This window comes from Hakea prostrata, chromosome 4 (assembly GCF_041222555.1).
Source record: "Hakea prostrata isolate BN-2017 chromosome 4, UWA_Hpros_2, whole genome shotgun sequence".
Lineage (NCBI taxonomy): Eukaryota > Viridiplantae > Streptophyta > Magnoliopsida > Proteales > Proteaceae > Hakea > Hakea prostrata.
In genome coordinates, this window is record NC_142603.1 from 32,699,776 (window position 1) to 32,721,615 (window position 21,840).

The 21,840-nt window shown below is 38.8% G+C and overlaps 1 protein-coding gene across 1 annotated transcript; it reads left to right on the forward strand.

Annotated features, from left to right (window-relative positions):
- The first annotated feature begins 2,125 nt into the window (after positions 1-2,125).
- Positions 2,126-19,970, forward strand: LOC149018700 (uncharacterized). Its single transcript, XM_089152857.1, has 2 exons — positions 2,126-2,543; positions 19,455-19,970. The coding sequence occupies exon 1, from the start codon at positions 2,248-2,250 to the stop codon at positions 2,518-2,520; it is 273 nt and encodes a 90-aa protein (XP_089008983.1). The 5' UTR covers positions 2,126-2,247; the 3' UTR covers positions 2,521-2,543; positions 19,455-19,970.
- The last annotated feature ends 1,870 nt before the right edge of the window (positions 19,971-21,840 follow it).

The window sequence follows — 21,840 nt, forward strand, 5'->3', positions numbered from 1 at the left end:
CATGGTTCTCCCCAATTGGGAGAAAAACCCTAGAATTTGATGAAAATACACTATGGAAATCACAGAAGAGACAGGGGATGATTTAGATCTCATCCAAGAAAAAGGTAATAAGAATCAATACAAGTATGCCATGAAAATTAGATTCAAATGGTTACGAAATCAGATCCATGGAAAGGATTAGGGTTTGAAGAAGAATTTTCAGAGTTAGGGTTAAGATCTCTATGCTGATCATAAACCCTAAAGAAAAGAATCAGATTACGGAAGATATGGTTGCAAGAATGCAGCATCTTCTTCCCAATCTTAATCAAGAACAAGATCGAAGAAAGAATAAATTACAAAATAGAAGAGATACTAACCTTAGACTGACAGATTGGAGATGAGAGACTTTAGATCTGGCAAAGGGATCTTCAAAATCACCGAAGAGAGTTTCAAATGAGTCTTCCCACATTCTCAAAGTGTTCTGGAGGCAGAGGATACTAAGAAACACAAAGTGCGTTTAAATAGAGAGTGAAAAATCCTAAAATTGGATTTTCTCGGATTTAACACACCATTGGTTGATTGGTCTACTGGTCCAGTCGACCAATCAGTCGACCAATCAGGTCAGCAAAGTTCAAACAGGGAATTGAAGGATCAAATGGACACTAAACCTCAAGGGCTTTTGCACACATATCAAATGACATACCTAGTGTGTAGAAATGCCTTCAAACCAAGTCAGATAATACTCCAAGTCCTTCAACTAAACTCATCTTCAGATAGGTGCAGCTTTCTTTCTAAATTTGCACAGACTTCCAAGATTGGAACACTATCATGAACATCCATGGGTTCAAAGTCAAACACCATATCTTCTACTGAGATGGCCCAAAGTTGGCTTCTTCATTTACTCTGGGTCTTTAGACCTAAAAACAACCGGGTTTACGGGTCAGGGTTAAGGCTAGGATAGGGCTGGGTTTCACACCCCATGTACGGGAAAAATATACTCCCTTGAGCCGAGCACACAGTTCTTGAGCACAATGGACTGGGGGGCTTATGTTAATGACTAAAATGGTCATTCTATATCTTCCGGTCTGAATCCATGACTGCACAATCCGACTAGGTTCGTTAACTAATATGGTTCGACCAAACGGTTCATAGTTGGACTGACCATACAACAAGCACATTCACCTAACAAGTTTAGGGAACCTGACAAAGGTAGACTCCTACCATCTATCAACTTGATGGAAAGATAAGTTAGGTAAAGAACTCTGTGTAGAGTTACTTCCCTAGAGCAACTCATCTTAGAGTCACATTCCAAATATAACTCTATTATCATACACTGTATAAACACCTCAAGTAAACACTATGGGGGTAAGCATTCATATCTTGTGTGATCAATTACTTGAATTCTCTATTGAGTAGTTGAGATCATGTCATTGGTATTGACTTGCTCATCGGAGACGTACCTCGACCACACAAGGTCGAGCACGTATTTTGCAGGTTAGTGACTGGGAAGGACGAGTGAGATTCTGTATCAACAATATGATCCATTAACAGAAAACCCAAACTAGAAATTGAGGGGAAAAATTGTGTTGATTTCTTCTCTCTCACTCATCCTTTTACCCATTCATCTCAGCAGCATTTCAAGGTTTCTACACTAGATTTTGCAGAGAAAATGATGAGAGAAAAGAAAAAGAAATCAGTTAAGTGAAGGGAGTTGTAAAAGCTAAGGATGGAAAAAGGAAGAAGACAACTTCAGAGATGCGATTTTAAGGGGGATTTTCAGAGTTTTTAATCATTTGGATTTTCTCATATGGGGGTGGGGCGGGTATAGGATAAATGGGTTTTTTTTAGGGGTTTTACATTTAAAAATTACCATTTTGATCTCAACCATTAAATTGGTATTTTACACGTGTCACAATTTAATGGTGCACAACAGAGAAATGTGCACAGGAGACAGATTTTTTTCCAATAATCATGCAGTCTTGTTTGCATAATCTTCTCTCTGGTTTTACATTATTTTATTTTTATTTTTAAATTCTCATTTCTCACTGGGATTGGTGACAAGGGCAAAACAGACCAACCAAAAGAAATTCCCTTTTCTTTTTTTTTTTGTCAACATGATGCTTCCCCTTTTTATTGGCAAGAAATCGACTCATTAGCTGCTGCAAAGCAACAGCCGAAAGATATCAGATTCCGCTGCGACCGCGAGACAAGAAATACAACAACAATTTCTAGGGTTGAGTTCTATCAGTCTCTTCCTGTGTAGCTCCAATGGCGTTGAGGAACTTCTACAACGAGATCAGAGGACTCAAAGTGAAGGATCTGCCTAATCATCTGAAGCCAATGTTCTCAATCGATTTTGTGAAGCAATCGATCAATAAAGGCTTAGATAACTATCACCGCAAGTACATCTTGACTGACTCGATCGATCCTCTTTACCATGTCTTATTCGGTGGCATGATCTTCTCATACCTTGTTGCCCTTCCGGAAGAGCGCCGTCACCTCGAACACCAGCAGCACGCCAAGGAGCATGGTGGCCATTAAATCCTTCTAATCAATCGATCGTGGTATGCGTTATATTGCTTGTTTATTGTTCCTTTCTTAATTCGGAAATTGGACTTTGAATTTATCCGTTTATGAAAGATTGTACAAGTATTTTAGCCCTGTTTGTTTACAATTTTATCTTGAAGAACATGTTATTGAAAGATGAACGTCTTGTGTGACATTGGCATCAAAAGTTGAGACGCGGAGAGGGGGTGGTGAATTTTCTTTCGATGTTCTGGTTTCCCACATTGCATATGTTGAGCTTGACTAAACGAAAATGGTATTGAACTAAGGAATGGTAGTTTGAACAAGTGGCCATTTGTCTCCTAATCTCTTTTTTTTTTTTGGATAGAGTGGGTCATCCTGACGTACTCTTTCTCCATGTCATTTTCAAGATCTCCGCCTCTAATCTCGTTAGGGGGTTTGGGTGGATGAAGTCATTTTCTGTAAAGCCATTCCTTCCACTGTGCAGCTAGTTTTGGGCTCTTCAATGAAAAGCCAATCAAAAGCCCGTTAAAGTTTCCGAATGCTTCATTTCATTCGGCACATGTGTGACGTTGACATCAGATATTGACTGGCTTAGCATCTATCCTGTTGCTGTAGTAGAGGGCAGACAGACACTTGGGCAAATTAAAATGAATGACTACCTCACTCACTACGTTTTAGCTTCCTATATAATTATTAAAGAACTTTCACTTTCCTAGTCAGGGGATTTAAGTGTATGGGAATCTTTTTAAATAGATCAATCTTTTGGTCATACAGCCAGTTTGGTCCCCAGTTAAGGTCCGTCTTATGCTTCGAAGATGCTGCAGTAGATGACATTAATTGATCTGTATTTGTAGGTCCAATGAGTAGAAAATTTTCTCGACTTTCTATGCGCATTAAAGAATGAAGATACATTCGAGGACAATGATTATTGATAGCACCTTCACTAATCTAGTATGTAGATTTTGAGTATATGGGAGTCATATTGTATAGATCAGTCTTGGGTCAAGGAACTTGTTTTTGGCCCCTGTTCAAATTCTCGTTATACATCCAAATGCTTCATTTCAACTTTCCAATAACATGGTTAGAATGTTTGTTTATGTCACTGCTTTTCTTTGTAAATCTGCTGGTTTCTGTTTCTTGACTAGGAAGAATTAGGTAAAATGCTGTTTGTGACTTGGTTTAACTGGGTATGTATAACCAACTGCATTGGGGTAAATATTTATTGAGTTGAGTTGAGTTGAGTTTAGTTGAGCTTTCCCTATGTATCTTGTCGATGCCTTAGGTTGGGTTATATACGTGTCTACTTGGGTTTAATAATTTTCTTTGTAATAGACCACTTTAATAGGTCAGATTTGGGTAGAAGGAAGGAATATGGGGTTTACTTAATTAGTATAGTGACTCTAGTTAGAGTCTTCTATGCGTGAAACTAAATCTTGGTTGAACCTGACCAAAATCTTCCAGTTGTCTTGGTTTGGGACCCTGGCCAAAACTAAGCCCATGGTCAAAACCCAGGTTCCGACCTAGGAATTCAACCAGTGGGTGAACCTCCATATGAGATCCAAGACATCTCAGTTTTGGGCCTGACTGGAACTCACCTGATCTGAGATCCATTTAGCCTGTAGTTTGCAAGGAGCTACAGCCTTGTGATGAATTTGAGCAATGGATTGGGCTTGCTGCCTTCTGTGGATATTTAGAATTCTGCATTCTATGATGATTTGATTACAGCCTTGTAGATCAGGTAGTGGTTACTGATCATATCCTTTTATGTTTCCCATTGAATTCTAGTTTCCTGGTTCAAGTTTGATTTGTCCAAACCTTTTGTTGAACTGTTTTTGAAAATTTTGATATTTGTTCTGTTCACTACTATGCTATTACTTCTGAATTGTGTAATGATTTTTCGTCGACATATACTGTTGAAGTTTATTTAAATTGTTTGGTACTGTTCACATGAACAGTTACCATGTGCATGGTGTGTATTGCAGTTGCCTAACTAAATCTCTTGTTGGTGCTTTCTATATATAAGGGACCTAGGGAAAAGGGGCTTGATGCCTAACTAAATTAAACTTTTGATAGCATCTTTTTTAACCCCTTATCCCTCCTTTTCTTGCTGCCTGCTTATTTTCTGCCTTTTTACTTAAGTTCTGTTTTCTAACATGGTATTAGAGCATCTGTAATGAAATCAAAATGAGTTTTTCCTTCTTTTCTGCTGATTTCCCCTACTGCGAGGATATTAGTAAAACCAGAAACAAGAAACAAGACCTCGGTTATTAAAAATACCTGTGCTGTTTAAGGGTCTCCAAGAGTCAGATAGAAATGGGGCTTGAAGGGAATGATCTGCAGTCTTATAACAAGAACTGATGTGAATTTAGCCAATTCTGGTCTCCTAATATTTAGTGTTGGTTGAGATAATCTAGGATACCAAAGTCAAGGGTCTGGAGGGGGATTAAAGGTTCATCACTAATGGAAATGCTAGATTGAGGGTGCTGAAGATTCCTCCAAATATCAACAGATTCTAATGGTAGGAAACATGGTTTTTAATGGACAGCACTCTGGGGAAGATGAAAAAGTGCAGGTTTAATGCAGGTTTTCTTCAAAACTAGAATAAGAACAGTAAAAATAAAATTAAGAGAAGGGAGATCCTCCTGCTTGTGCAGCACTGAGCAGTTTTGAAGGTCCCGGACGTAAAATAATGGAGTCCTGCTCTGATATGTAGATATCTCTTAGAGAGGACAAAGATTAAACGCATTTGGGCAATAGATGAGACTTGACCTGACTAAGAAATACTTTCCTAGTTATTTCAAAGCCCAAGTGTAGGAGCAGTTTAAAACTCTCAAACAAGGGGCTCTCTTTTTAGCTCAATACATCTAGAAAATTTGATGCTCTAGCTTGTCCTTATTGCACTGAACTAGTGAGAATGAGTTACAGGTATTGACTGGACTTCAATTGGGATTAAGAAGGTTATTAACACTGCTATGGCGTTAGCCATTAGAGATTGTTTTAAGGGAGCCCTTAGGGCTGAAAGCAGACTGCTGATTTGAAGGAAAAAAAATTCCAGCCTCCGAACCTTGCATCCCTTGGTCCAAGCTCCAAAAGCCCACCCGCCCAAAAAAGAAAAAAAAAGAGAAAAGCGGAATCCAGGTCCTCCGAGATCTGATTGCAAAATGAAAGCTCCCATGCCAGCATTGTCAGAGACATATTTTACCTCTGTCAAGAGGACACATGTAGAATCTAGGCAGATCCAAACCAGCTTCAATTGGACCAACTGGAGCAGGTCAAATCAGCCCACCTGATCTTTTAGAGGGGCCAAAAAAAGGCCAAAGCACTTTACATGAGCAGTGTCACAGCCCCTTTGTGGGATATTTCATATTTATTTGAAGATTACAATGGGGCCACATGAAGATTTGGCTGCACCTTTTTAGAGGCAGATTTTGTTTGTTTCTATTTTTGTTGAGTCCTAAGATGCTACAAAGTCATTCTGAGGTTGATCGACTCATGAGATATCCCACTTATTCCAGTAGGTGAGATGGGATCCTAAGCAAAACAGAAGTGTAGAATATCTTACAAGATAATCCCGGTGGAGTCAAGATCTTGAACTGAGACCTCCATTCGACTCAACGTATAAATCCCTTTAAAAAAGTTGATCAACTTGTGATATCTCAACTCAACTTGATTTGAGTTCTGCCATTTTCTCTGTTGGAAGCTGTGTTCTCTTCCCTTCGACTTGATTTTTGCCAGATTCTTCGTAAGACTTACCCTTGCAGATGGACTACATCATGCCAACATCTGTAACCATCTAGCCTATTTCAAGCACATCCAAGAGAAAATGGATTTGAATATTTCTGATGTTTATTGAAGTTGTTTTACATGAAATGTATGTTTTTCTTGTTTTTATGACAAAATTATGCGTAGAATGGTATATTTAAGTTTAGTTCATTGTAACAGTTACAACCTATGGTCCAGATTAAAATCTAATTAATTTTTTTTTCCCCAGAAAAGTTCCATTCTGTCCAACAGGCGTGAAATAAGCCATATACCAAATTGCAGTCCCATCCTGCATAAAAAAGTTCCTTGAGATGGCCATTCTAGTTAACCACAATAAATAAGTAATAAATATCAATAATAAAGAAATTATAGCACCAACTTGACGAGATTTAACCCAACTTGGCTTTCAACGGTAGCAAGTTAGGCTCAAGTTCAAGTTCTTGAACCCTGATGCTGAAAAGTGCTCTATTCTTGTTATTTAATAAGTTTATTCGAAATTTTACTGGATATTTTTTATGGGGATGGTTTTCCTTGACATCGGTGAAGGTTACAGTAATAGGAGAGGAGGCACACTTGGTTTCACCAGTAAGGGGGCAGAGGAGACTCTGTTGCAAGGATTGTAATGGAGGAGAGGCAGAGTTTCCAACTCTTGTTGTGGAACACTTTGCCATATGTGATTTAGTGCTTTCTTAAAATTAACCAAATATACATTTTATCATCCAATCTCTTTCCCAGCCATGGGATTGCATAATTGGCTGGGTTTCACACATTGGTAGGTCTAGCAGGCTGAACAGTTGCATGTTTCTTTCTTCTTGGAATGCTGCCCAAACAGATGCATATATCCCCATTGGACCCCTTCATAGGAAAGCAGCAACTTTATGATCTAACATCACGTATTCTGCAATAATTTGGTTGTATCCTATTGTGTGCAAAAACTCTTAACTTCTGGGTTTTGCCCTTTTTATGTAGTCAACCCTAAAACTGAAGCATTTTTGTATGCTTTTTACTATGACAATTGTCACAGCACGTAAGCAACCCAAGGTGTCGGATGGTCGCCTACTAAGGTGTGCAATATATTACTATCCAACATAGCAATGATTAGTCTTATGTAATTATGCATTTTATGGAATATAGATGCGCTGTCCCAAGTCTGGGTAAAGGAGGAGGGTTGGTGCGTTAGGTTGACACCAGCACCGGGGAAAAAAATCCAGCTAAACCCTTTTTACATGGATTCGGCAACCTTGCATGATAAAGGCTATGCTGCAACGCTCTCTAACAAATTAACGACTTGCTAGACTATGGCTTGGTGTAGTGATAAGTTGGCTAGGGTTAGCTAGGGCATCCCCCATAAGCAACGTGCCATGTCGGCACCCGGATGTGGTGATAAGTAGGCAAGGATTCTTGCATCATGAACAAAGTTAGTCTAGAAATGTAGAATTAGTTTGGCATCTCGGAACATAGGATCTATAACAAGTAAGAGCTTAGAATTAATAGAATAATAGATGTTATGTGGAAAAGAAGGATTAATATAGCTTGCATACAAGAGACCAAATTGAAGGGTAATATAGCTTGCATTCAGGAGACCAGATGGAAGGGTAAAAAAGCTAAAGAGTTGGATGATTTTAAACTTTGGTACATTGGGATATAAGTAATAAGTGGAATAGACATAGTAGTGGATAAAGATTTAAATAATGATATGGTAGATACATGGAAGAAAATTCGATCAAAATTGTTGAAATTTCGGTCGAAATGTTTGCAATTTTCAAAAACGAAACGAAATACAATGATATGAATAGAAAGTGTACCATATTGTATTGTATCAATTGATACTTCCGTCGATACGATACGATATTTCGACCGATATGGTATCGACCCGAAACGACACAAACGCAGGTTATAAAATGTACATTTTCGACTCAGTTTTTGACCTATCGTCATTTTCAAGCATACCGAGCGATATCGCCTCTGATATTTTGACCCTATTTTTGACTTTTCTTTTTATTTCTCTTGATTTCATCCCCCTTTTCACCTAATTTCTTTAACTCCATTTCATTCAAACACTAGATTTGCTCCTCCATTTGTGGATTTTCTCAAATCTTGCAAGGTGAGTAATCAACTTCCTCATTTTTTGATTTTTGTTTTGTTGGTGCCTTAAATCTTCTTGGATTGCTTCCAAATTTTAGTATGTTTACTTTAGAGTGTGGATCTATGAATTTGTAGTGTAAAATTTAATTTTTGATTCTTCCTACTATTTTATTTTTTATTTTTCTGTTATTAAAAATTATTTTTTAAATTATGTATATTGCTAAAAATGTATATGTATAAAAATGTATGAGCTTTAAATTAATGCATGTGAGAGTTGAGACACCATATTGTGATGGTGTTGAATCAATTTTTTTTTTGTTAATTATCTATTTTTACCGTATTTAATATTAAATAATTTAAAAAATATAAAAAAACTAATTGATTTCTGTTTTAAATTTAAAAATAGGAGAGTTTTAGTGGAAGCATGCAAGCAATCTTTGGAGCATGTTGTGGAGCTTTTTAAGATATATTGTATTTTATATATTTTTAAATTATTTATATATATTAAAAATACGTAATTTTTTTTAATATATTTAAAAATAGGAGGTTATTATTAGAAGCATGTATGTAATTTTTGGAGCATATTATGGAGCTTTTCAAGATACTTAGTGTGTATTTCTTTTATCAGACACTCTCTTTCAAAGATGTTAGACATAGCTTGGCAACACGAGAGACCACTGACAGCTTATAGGAGGAACTTAGGAAGAACAAGTGTAATTATTGCAAGAAACAAATAGGAGGAGGTGGGGCCACTAGACTGAAGGTGCATCTAGTTGGTGGAAACAAGGATGTAGTAGGGTGCCAAAAGGTGCCCTTAGAGGTCAAGAAGGCAATGACCTCATATATTAGTGGGGGAAAGCAAAAGAGGAAAGAGAAGAGAACACAAAGGGAGGAGTTCGAGGATGCATGCTTAGATGACCTTCCAGATCCCGAGGATTATGGGTTAGATGAGCCAGGAGAGTATGGATGTGACCTTGACGCAGAGGCCGAGCAGATCAGGAGGGCAATGATGATGAGTACGGAGCAACAGAGGGTTGATGACATGAGGAGGCAACAGAGGTCTCTGGGTTGTGGGTCCTTTAGAGAGACGGCAGGTATGGGAGGCATAGACAACTCCCAAGTCCCTATGAGGAGGAGTCAGAGTGTGAGGCAAGAGGTTCCTATCCCACGGGCCCCATCTTCAACTTTATCAGCACATCCTACGGATCTGGATCTAGAGATTCTTTGCAATGATCCAATCCTATTTAGGAGGCCTGAGCAAAAGCAGAGAAAGTTGAAGCACTTGTGAGGAATTGTGAAGGAAAAAGTGGGGATGGCTTTCTCCAAATAGGCTTATTACCATAGTATTCCAACACATACAGCCCAAGGGCCCTATTATAGGGATATGATTGAGGAGAGAGGCAAGGCTGGGAGTGGTGTATTGGGACCCTCTCCATATGAGATGTATAATGTCTATTTGCCTAAGTATAAGGAGGACTTAAATGAGTATATTAATGGATTAAAGCTCATGTGGGCTCATTATGGAGTGACTGTGATGGCTGATGGTTGGATTGGTCCCACTAGACAGTCCATCATCAATTTCATGTTGAATTGTGATGGGAGGACAGTGTTCCTCAAGTCAATAATTATTAAAGCAAGTGGTGAAGGAGGTTGGAGTGGAGAATGTGATCCAAATTGTGACTGATAATGGCTCCAACTACAAGAAAGCTAGGTTGAAGATTCAGGGGAACTCCAGGTATCAAAACATATAGTACTAATTTTCATTTTTAAATACATATGTCTACATTACATGTACACTTTATGACTTTGTATTGATGCCTTGATGGATAGACATATATAGGCTCTTTTGGACTCCATGTGCTGCTCACTGCATATACTTAATAATGAAGGACATCGGAAAGGTCAAGCTTGTGAAGAAGACCGTGGAGCAAGCCCGACAAGTTAACATCATTTATAACCACAGATATGCATTAAAGATGATGAGGGACAAGTATCAAGTTGACTTATTGAGGCCAGGCATAACCAGATTTGCTACCAATTGGATAACATTGTAGAGCTTTGAGAGCAGAAAGATTGGCCTTAGGAGCATGTTTGCATTAGAGCAGTGGTTTAGCTGTGAGGGTTTTTCAACCGTTGGAGGAAGGAGAGCATAGTTGACCATACTCGATGAGACTTCCGGCATAATGTGAGGATAGTGGTGAAGATGCTTGAGCCTGTGGTGCATGTGTTGAAGATGGTAGATCAACAAAGAAGACCTACTCTACCACACATATTTGCTGCAGTAGAGAGGATGAAGCAGCAAGTTGCTCAATTCCACCCACACGGCAACAGGAAGGTCCGCGAAATCATCCAAGTTAGTTGGCAGTCTATGTTGCAGCATCTATTGCATAAGGCTGGTGAGTTGTTTAGCCTAGTATTCAAAAAGAGAGAGGAGCATTTAATCACCATTAAAGGTGGACATTATAGAAGCCAAATAGATATCTTCCTAACTAGGTTAGATAGGTTGTTGTGCACGGATTGCAAGGTGATACTAGGAAAAAGCTTAACAATACAACATTGTTTAGTGGTCTTGGATGTGTGCCTAATTTCACAGATTCATAAGGTGCGAGGTTAACTATCCTAACATAAAGTGGTGAAATTGTAATGGATATTGCTCAAGATCTTTCATTGATGAAGTAGTTAAACAAGGAGATTGGGACTTTGAGGGGGACACTAATACGATGTGGAATGAGATGGTTACATGCATTAGGAAGGTGGCTAAAAATGTTATATGTGAACAAAAAAGGAACAACATTCTTATAGAGAGACTTGGTGGTGGGTTGGTGTGGTTTAAGAAGCCATTCAAAATAAGAAAACTATCTTTAAGACATGGCAAAGGATTAAAGATGTGTAGGATTAAAAAGGTTTACGTTGGCCAGAAATGAAGCCAAACAAATGTTCGAAAAATAAGGGAGAAGAAGTATAAAGATCTGTATAATAAGTTTACGCACAAAGGGAGGGAAAAAAACATTTATAAGAGCTAAAATAAGGGACATGAAAAGTAGAGATCTAAACCATGCTAGATATATTAAAAGTGAAGATGGTAAAGTCCTATTACGTGATGAGGACATCAAGAAGAGATATTGAGTTAATTTCTCTAACTTAGCGTGAACATACTTCAGGTATCGGAACTTGGATGATTACACCATTAGCCATGACACCAATTTTGGAGCACATGTATGGAGAATTACAATGTCCAAAGTACAAAAAACTCTAAGGAGGATGAAGTAAGCAAGGCACGAGGTTCTAATGAAATCCCAATAGAGGCAAGGAAGAACTTAGGATCCTAGGCTAGCTTGGCTGACTAGGTTATTTTATATAATTATGAGCACAAGGAAAATGCCAAACGAATGGAGGACAAGCATTTTGGTCCCAATTTATGAAAATAAAGGAGGTTCTTAGAGCTGAAATAACTATTAGAGGCATAAAAAACTGATGAGTCATACTTCTAAGTTATGGGAGAGAGTAATTGAAACCTGTTTGAGATAAGAAACCACTATAACGGAGAACCAATTAGTTTTAGCCAGAAAGATCTACAATGGAAGCTATTTACCTTATTAGGAAATGTATGAAAAGGTACAAAGAGTGTAAGAAAGACCTACAAATTGTCTTTATCGACCTAGAAAATGCTTATGGCAGATTCCTTAGAACGTTAATTTGGCAAATACTAGAGAAAAGAAATATTGCAAGTAAATACGTGGATATAATTAAAGATATGTATGATGGTGATGTGAACACAGGGACTCCCTATCCAAAATCCTAAGTTAGGCCGCATGATGGATCCAAGCAAGCCCCTTTTGGATGAGTATTTTGGGCACTTTGGCCCCTATTTTAACTTATTTTAATTTTGGAATTTTTTCTTAGAATTTTCCAGAATTTTAGTGAGTCCAGTTTGGTAGTTTCTGTCTGGGATTTGCTTGGAGTATTCTATTTTGGGTCGAGTTGTTTTGAAAGAGTCCTAAGATGGTTGCTTTAGTCTTAAGTTATCTAATTATCATGTGCTTAAGAAGATAAAGTGTGTTTGTGAGATTCGGATCTAAGGGTTGTAATCTTGTAGTAATTTAATTTCTTTTTAAGCTTGGATAAGAGTCTAGTTTGAGTTGTAATTAGATCTCATTGGTTAAGAAGATCCTAGTCTGAGTTTTAGTCTTCAATTTTAGGCTATAAATAGCCTCTTTTTGCATTGTAAATTTCAATTGGGATTAATTAATGAGTTAAGTGTTTTTGCCGAAAGGTGGCAGGGTTCCTTTGAGGGGGACCTTGCTGTTGTTTGTTGAGCTTCTACTTTTCAAGCATTCAGTCTTCAATCAATTTCCAGCAAGCATTCATCTTCCAACAGCCATGCACGTTCAATCTCCAAGCAATCAAGTAAGTCCAGCAGGCCATCTCCACTTTTCCCCTCTCTTGTGCAACCCTATAAGCCCTTCTCTAGTAACCGTAGCATCCCCAGCCCCCTCCCTCTTTGTTTGACCTAGGAAACTATCCCACCCCATCGCAAATCACCCTTGCTCTTCCCCCTTAGTTTCCTACGGCTGCAGCCCCTCCCTCTAGCCATCGTGACCCTTCCTCTCCCTTTCTTCCCCACGGCAGCATATCCTAGTCACTCTAGGATATCCCAAATCCCAGCCCTGGACTCCACCATTCACTCACCACTAGAGTCGCAGGAACCCCTGGTCCTCGTCCCTACTCCTAGTTCTTCCAAACAATTCAATTCCCCTAAGTTTTAAAAAACCTGCACTGCATCTTCTTCCTTGAGTTTTGCAGAAAATTTTCCGAGTTCCAGAAGTCTGAATTTTATTGAGTTTTATCAATTGGAACCTATTCTAGTTGAGGGAACAACAATAGAAGACAGTTCTGATCTGCAGAACCAGCACACATAGCACCTTCTTCCAACCCCAGCCAAAACCCTAATTGCGTTGAATTTTAAAATTCAAATCTGAATCTTAACTCCAATAGAATTCAGATCTGAGTTGCACATTCAGAAGGCTTAAACTATGTTAGAAACCCCCTAAAACCCCTCTACCTATTGCTGGAATATCTTGGGCAGTCACATTCTAGAGAAATTATAGTTTTGCCCCTAACACTAGATTCATGGTTACATCAATTGGTATCAGAGGGAAGGTTTCTAGCAGCCCTAGCACCATCATTGATGCATTGCCAAGATCATGGAGGAGTTAGTAGACAACCTTCGTATTGAAGGTTACTTCAAGTATGGACCATCCATGAACTTCCTCTCCAAAATCTTTGTTACTAAAGATGAAGATGAAGTCTGGAAGAGGAGCAGCCCCTTTCACACATGTTGAGAGTTAGTAAGTTGATAGTGAGGGCCATTATAGACAATGGGTGCATCGCCAACATCATCTCGGAACCAACATCACATAAGGCTGGTTTACTACTAGAAGAGCATCCAAGGCCATATTCAGTCCAACTTCTTAATCATGAGCTTGTAAAGGTTGCACATAGGTGTCTGGTTCCTCTTAGTCTACACTCCTATGTTAATAATGTTTGGTGTGATGCAGTTTCTATGGGTACCACTGGTGTCATCTTAGGTAGGCCTTGGTTATTGACAATGATGTAACCCCACGTGGTAGGGATAATATATATATCTTTAGGCACCAGGGGAAAAACATCGTACTCCCCTTGAATATTCAAGAGGAAGAAAGAAAGAGGGTAGAAAAGGATCTAACCTGCAAAAGAGTTTGTTCCCCAACCCCAACCTATAGTGTTTTACAAGAAGCTTTGAAGACCTTGAAGAAGAATCGAGTGTAACCCTGGGACTTGTCACCAAAGTTGAGACTCAACCAGAAGAACCCCCACCATAGATTCGAGATCTCTTTACTGAGTTTTCAGATATTGTTCCAGAAGAGCCAATACGAGAGGTTCTACAAATAGAGGGCAACACCCTGAATGATTGCATGGTAGAAGCCTAATCATATAGAAGACTAGTCCCACCCAATAAGAAGCTTCCTCCAGAAGAAGTGCTAGAGAAGATTGATAAGTTGATTTTGGAATATAAGAGCATTTAGCCAAGGAGTCTCCTCAAAGAAGGGGAGTTGCTATCCCCAACACGCACCAACCAATTCCTGACACAGAGACCCCACGGCATCCACTAGAGATAGGTCCTCTGTTGGGTCCTACACTTCTTCCTGGGAGGGATGCTACAAGAACGATCCAAGCCCTAGCCATGCTACTCGTAGAGGTCATGATAGAAATGGGCTTCAAAAGCTTCACCAACCAATTCTTTAAGCCCTCTTGGTTCGTTGAAAGAAAGACTCCTAGAAGACCATATCCCTCAAGCAGTCATTCTTCCAGAGTTTTGTTTAGGGGCAGTACTAGAGGCTATGTACCTTCTACTCCCTCTCCACTGCAAGAAGATGAGTCCACACAAAGGATTTCCAAAGCATTGAGCCAAGAGCGCTAGAGCAACACATTCATGAGGAGATGAATTTTTTCAAGAAGGGGAACTCAAAGACCCCCTATCTGAAGTGCTAAGTGGGGCCCTGGATGGATCCAAGCAGCCCTCATGAAGCTGACGAACCCCTTTGGAAGGGTGTTTTGGGCACCTGGGCCCTTTTTATCTTATTTTAATTTTTATTATGGAATTATTATTAGAATTTTCCAAAACTTTAGTGAGTCCAGTTTGGTAGTTTGAGTTTGTTAAGTGTTTGTGAAATTAAAAGTAACCGCAAGCCCATGGTATCATGTAGCTAATGGGTCGATCTCAAGGAGATATGCCACTTTAGAATTAACTTCTTAATAATAATGCGAGAGTGCAATGATTCAAATTTGTTAATTACTTACTTAAACTAAATGAATAGTCTTAATCCATACATCTAATGCGATTGAATTGAAACGAAAAATAAAGCAAACATAATTAACGCATAATTAATAAAGGCAGAAAAAAATACGAATAATAAATAAATAAAAATAAAAGGGAAGTGATCCGAGTGTTAGCTTTGGATCTAGGGAAGGGACTAATTATAATGACTTTGACCGTGGACCCTTTGCCGTAGCTTACAGTCCACCGATCGGGGGAACGGATATGAGAGAAAAAGAAATTGCAGAAAATAAATATTCAAAGCAATAAAAGGAAAGGAAAACTTTAACCAAAGAGAGGCACGACTGTAGGCATCTCTAATCAAGGACCCAGGGGAAGGGAGAACAATAAATAAATGCTGAAAGTAAATTGCATAAAGTAAATAACAAAGTAATAAAAGGAAAGGGAAACCTTAACCAAAGAGAGGCACGACTGTAGGCATCTCTGATCAAGGACCCAGGGGAAGGAAGAACAATAAATAAATGCTGAAAGTAAATCCTAAATTAAGAATATTGAGGGGTAGATAGAAGCGGGAATGGAGGAGGGAGAGGATTATTGAAGAATGTTACTTATTTGCATCTTTGAACTTCAAACAATAAAAAAGAATTGAACAAACGATTCGAATCTCAACCAACCTTAACAACCAGATTTAGATCTAGAATGATCTAGATCTGCAATTGCTAGACCTAGAGAAAAACGAATCTTGAACTTGAAATTCCATTACATTACATAGAAAAATTAAACCTAAACATTCATTTTGGAAATTAAAATCTTACAAAAACAAGCAAAGAAAACTAGAGAAAGCCTAAATAAACTAAAGAGAAAAGAAAGAGTGCTTCCACTAAGCTCTAAAACACCTTTTATAGAGTTTACATGAGATATCAATCTTGATAGAATTTGAATCAAACTTAGGGTTCCTATCTGACTCAACCAATTAGGATTTTGACATACTAATTGGACTGACTTAGAGAGATCAAATGCACAATTCCACCGTTGGATTTGAGGATCAAGAAGTCGTGAAGCTCTTCTCCAAAAATCAGCTCGATCGGACACCGGATGACCGTTCGATGAAGGGCTTGATCGAAATTGAACATAGACATTCAAAAATGGGATTTTTCCTTCTTCCTTATTTGAATATAATTCTTTTTCCTCTTTTTCTTTCTTTAATCAAATCACAAATAGGAAATAAGATATTGAGGTATGCAAGGACTCTTTTCTCCATTTGGACTCTCTCAATAATATCTTTGTAGATTTGATTGATAATTTATAATCTCAGCCGTAGATCAAATTTGCCTTCTTTATCTCTTAAATATTTCGGAGTTGGCCCATAATCACATCTCTAGCCCATCATGCCCTAGATCAGGCCCATTTTCGCATTTGAAAATTTGAATGGACCTCTTGACGTGTAAAATTGCATGATTCATACCCAAAACTTCAAATATTTGCTTAAATATTGAAAAGTCCTAAAATCTGCAAAAACAACATAAAACCCAAGGTGCCTCCACTCTAAGTGTGTAAAATGCTTGCTTTGTGCCCTAAGATTTCACACATAAATGTGCTCATCATTAAGGATTTGCTTGGAGTATTCTATTTTGAGTTGAGTTGTTTTGAAAGAGTCCTAAGATGGTTGCTTTAGTATTAAGTTGTCTAATTAGCATGTGCTTAAAAGATAGTGTGTTAGTGAGATTCCAATCTAAGGGTTGTGATCTTGTAGTAATTTGATTTCCTTTTAAGTTTGGATAAGAATCCAGTTTGAGTTGTATTTGGATCTCATTAATTAGGGAGATCCCAATCTAAGTAAATTTCATTAAGTAAATTTGGATCTCATTAATTTTAGGCTCTAAATAGCCTTTTTCTACAATGTAAATTTCAGTTTTAGATTGATTAATGAATTGAGTGTTTTTGCTAAGAGAGGTGGCAAGGTTCCTTTGAGGGGGACCCTATGGTTGTTAGTTGAGCTTCTAGTTTTCAAGCATTCAGTCTACAATCAATTTTCAGCAAGCATTCATCTTCCAACAGCCAGATGCATTTAATCTCCAGGCAATCAAGTATGTCCAGCAGGCCATCTCCACCTTTCCCCTCTCTGGTGGAACCCTAGAAGCCCTCTAACAATCGTGGCATCCCCAGGTCCCTCCCACTTTGTTTGACCTAGGAAACCATCCCCACCCAAGTGCCGGGGGGGGAACAAAGGGGGCGGCCTGGGGGGGGCGGGGCCGGCCGCCCCCCCCCGCCCCTAAAAGGCGGGAGGCGCTTTTAAAAAAAATTTTAGAACACCATTCACTCAAATCCATTATAAACTACATATCATATAATAATAAAAAAAATTAGCCCCTCAAGTCATCCAACAAACTACAGTGGTTCCTAAAAACAAAGCTGCAGCCCCTCCCTCAAGCAAACAGAAGAAAAGAAAAGAAAAGAGAAAGAATAGATACCGTCAAGAACTTATTCCTTCCGATTTTATTTGTTTATTTTTTATCCTATCACACATTATAAATATCCATATAGGTCAAACAATAGAACACAACGGAATCTAATAAGTAATTCAATATATGCCTCAATTTGGCATCTTTCAGGATATCCCAAATGCCAGCCCTAGACTCCACCATTCATCCACCATTCCAATCACCCGCCCCCTCCCCTTCAGCCCTCCCACAGGCCACGATCCCCCCCCCCCCCCGAGACCTCATCCTTACTCCTAGTTCTTCCAAACAGTCCTATTCCCCTGAGTTTTAATAAAGCCTGCACTTCATCTTCTTCCTTGAGTTTTGCAGAAATTTTCAGAGTTCTAGAAATCTGAATTTTATTGATTTCATCAATTAGAACCTATTCTAGTTGAGGGATCAACAATAGAAGACAGTTCTGATCTGCAGAACCAGCACACCTAGCCCTTTTTCCATTCCTAGGCAAAACCATAATTGCCTTGAATTTTGAAATTCAAATCTGAATCTTAACTCCAATAGAATTCAGATCTGAATTGCACATTCAGCAGGCTTAAACTGTGTTAGGGACCCTGAAAACCCCTTTACCTATTGCTGGAATATTCTTGGGCAGCCACATTCTAGGGAAATTACAGTTTTGCCCCTAACCCTGGATTTGTGGTCACATCAGATGGATGGTTCGGTGACAAGTGTAAGAACAATTTTTTTTTTTGGGGTGGGGGGGGGGGGGAGGGACAAGTTAGCGAACATTCCCAATTACAATTTTGCTACATTATGAATCAGTTTCAAGCCTATATTTATTTGCACTTATAATGGATGATTTTACCAAAGACATTTTGCTTCTTGCTGATGATATTATTTTGGTGGATGAGACAAGCATCTTTGGAATCAAAAGATTTTAAACTAAGTGAAACAAAGACCCATTACCTAGTGTGCAACTTTGGTTGTGATTAGATGGATGGTGAGTTGTTGAAACTTGATGAGAAGGATATTCCACAAGTCGATTATTTTAGGTACCTTGGCTCAATCATAAATAAGAAGTTGATATAGAGGATGACATCTCCCAAAGCATTTAAGTAGGGTGGAGAAGTGGACAGGTGCATTTGGGGTTTTTGTGTGATTGATGTATTCCTTTAAAGCCCAAAGGAAAATTCTATCCAATCGTTGCATGAATGGCAATGATACATGGTGCAGAGCATAGGCTGTTAAGAAACAATATATAGATAAACTCAGTGTAGCAGAAATGAGGATGTTAAGATGGATGACTATCAAAACTAGGTAGGTTAAGGGGGAGGGGGGGGGGGGGGGGGAAAGAAGGGAAGGGGGGGGGGCCGGGGGGGGGGGGAAAAGAGGGGAGAGGGGGGGGGGTGCCTTGTCAGTGCAACATGATATAACTATTGTAGAAACGATCTAACATGAAAAATAAGGCAACATGTTACAATCGAAGTGTAGGATATATAATATAAGCATATTTGCTAACAATAGGATATGATTAAGCATATTCACTAACAATAAAAAAATTGAACACAAATCAATGTAAATTGGTTACTGTCAACAGAGCATGTTGCCAGGGCTCAGGAAAGAGACTGGCATTGCCTTAACAACTATGCTTTCACTGTTCGAGGGGCAATCTGTGCTACACCATACATACTTATATTAGGTGGTGTATCCCAAATTTTGATTGCTTCTCAATTTTGCAAATGGGCATGACCCATGAGTTAGTGTGGTTCACCTTGCTTTCCCCCCTCCTCCCTCGTGTAAGATTTGCTTCTTAAATCTCTTCTGTATTTCACTTTGTTTTGCAGGATCTCCAGGCAAACATGCGGTTGATTTGTTTTAGATCTATTTTTCAGTGATGGTTCATTTTTACCTTCTGGACACTGTAGGGAAAGGATTTCATCTACAAATGTGGCACCAGTATTTGCTGTTTAAAATAATCCAGTTCGCGTGTACTGTTAATACTTGATTATCTGGTACTTTGACATTCAAAGATACATGGCCTCCCACCCCCCCCCCCCACCCCCAAAACCCCATTTATGCATTCTATTTTCCTTTCTATGATGCTTCTGTTAGTTTGAATCACGTTAGGATCCCCAGATAGAACATGTTGTCTCGTCATTAGTCGTTGAATTGTTCGTTTGCGTTTGCGTCATTGGCACTGCACTATCTTTATTGGCGAGTTAAATGATCATCTAGGTGTTGGTCCTGGTCGTCTAATAACTGAGTGTCACAGTGGTGCCCTTTGTCAAGTATGATAGTAGTTTTTGGGTGATTATCTCAGTCAATTGTAGTTATTGGACTTTGTAAATTTATTTATTTATTTTTAAAAATTTGAAGCAAAACAGAAGCGCAACCAATTACCAATTACCAATTGCAATCTGTGGATAGGGGTTAATCATTGTCTAGAAAAGTAAGATGTCCCCATAAGATCCTGTTGAAAAATAACATTTTTTACATTCCTAATTAACCAAAGCAAGTGCGTAGTTAATACAACAGCGGCCATGGTGTTTTTGGTATCAAAATTAGTGACAATTGTATGACTGCCACTAGGCTGCCATCTTGCATCCTGTAGTAAAGACGAGGAGGTGTTGTTCATCCTGAAAAGACCAATCATCCGACACCGTCCCCCTACGTGTGGTACCCTACGGTGTCATCTATTCGGATGATCGCTCTTTTCAGGATGGTACCCTAAGAACGTAGAAGCAGAAGCAGAGTGTTCTCACTTGACGAACGATAGCACTGGGATCCATTAAACAGAATGAAATAATTTGAGCAAAGTGAAAATTTGAGACATCATAGCCCAAATAATCAGAAAAATCAAGCTCAGGGAAGTCTCCCAGTGAGTCAGACGGTGATGGTTTTTGAGGAAGAAGGTTTAAAACCAAGTTCTCAGACTGCATTGCTACTCAAACAAGGGTGGCGGATACTCTCAAATCTAGATGCGATATGGGTACAAGTTCTCAAAAGCCTAATACATTAAAGATCAAAGTTTCTTTGATCCAAAGGTAACAAGGAAAAAAGAGTCATGGGTATGGAATAGTATTACAAGCATCATCCTAGTGTTAAGAACCATGGTGAAAAGAACAGTCGGGAACGGACGAAGAACATCTTTATGGTTTGACCCATGGAAACATAACCAAGAATATAGCATAACAACAGAGCACAACTTCATAAGATGGCCTCGACAGGCAACTGTGGCAGACATGGTAAATGAACTACAGAATCATCAAGGGGACATGTGGCCAACAATAAACCCGCTGACAATTTTTCCAATACTTCTTTCGGACCAAGAAGATTCTTGGACCACTCTGATTTCTCCAAATGGAGATTTCTCGGTCAAAATGGCCCTGTGAAATACTGAAACAATGTTTCACGAACCATGATTACTAGTTCGCAAAGTGGTGGAACCAAATGTGGAAACTTCCAATTCATCCAAAATTTAAAATCTTCTTCTGCCGTGTTTTAAATGCAAGTTTACCGGTGCGGGCAAAACTAGCAACATGGTTGCAATCTTAGCCGAGTGTGCGATATGCGGGAAGGAAGAAGAAACAACGTGGCATATCTTCATATCATGTGAATGGGGAAAGAGAATCCATGCAGCAGGACCTCTTGGGCTACGTCAGAAAACTGGATGGATATATCATTTTTAAGTTGGTGCCATAATATGTGCTCACAACTAACCAAGGACAAGTTCAGATGGTTTATGTCTATTTTTCACAATATCATGCTACTTCATCTAGAAAGAAAGGAATGAAAGTGTTTAATTAGAAAATACCTAGCCCCATTACGGTGATAAGGAATACCCAGATGTGGATAAAGGCCTTACAACTACAAAGGGAGGAAGAAAACTTAATTCTACCCGTTCATATCAATAATGCAAATCATAACAATATAGGAGTAAATTGGTGTAGGACAATATCACAATCTAACAAAAATATTTTTATGTGTACAGGGGTATATAACCAGCAACTAGGAGCTGCCGGGTGGAGCACTGGAACACACAGAGATGGACATCTGTGGTCTATCGATTTTGGAAGAGAAAAGGCAACTAGAATTCTGGAGGCTATGCTTATTGGACTGCAACAGGGGATTGCAAAAGTGGAGGAAAATGGACTTAAAATAAATGAAATATAGACAAACAATCCATACATAGCAGAACTACTACCATGGCCTTCAAGACAAAAATTGACT

Bases quoted from the DNA above. Each gene is read 5' to 3' on its own strand.
- LOC149018700 (XM_089152857.1), top strand. From the start codon at position 2,248: ATGGCGTTGAGGAACTTCTACAACGAGATCAGAGGACTCAAAGTGAAG.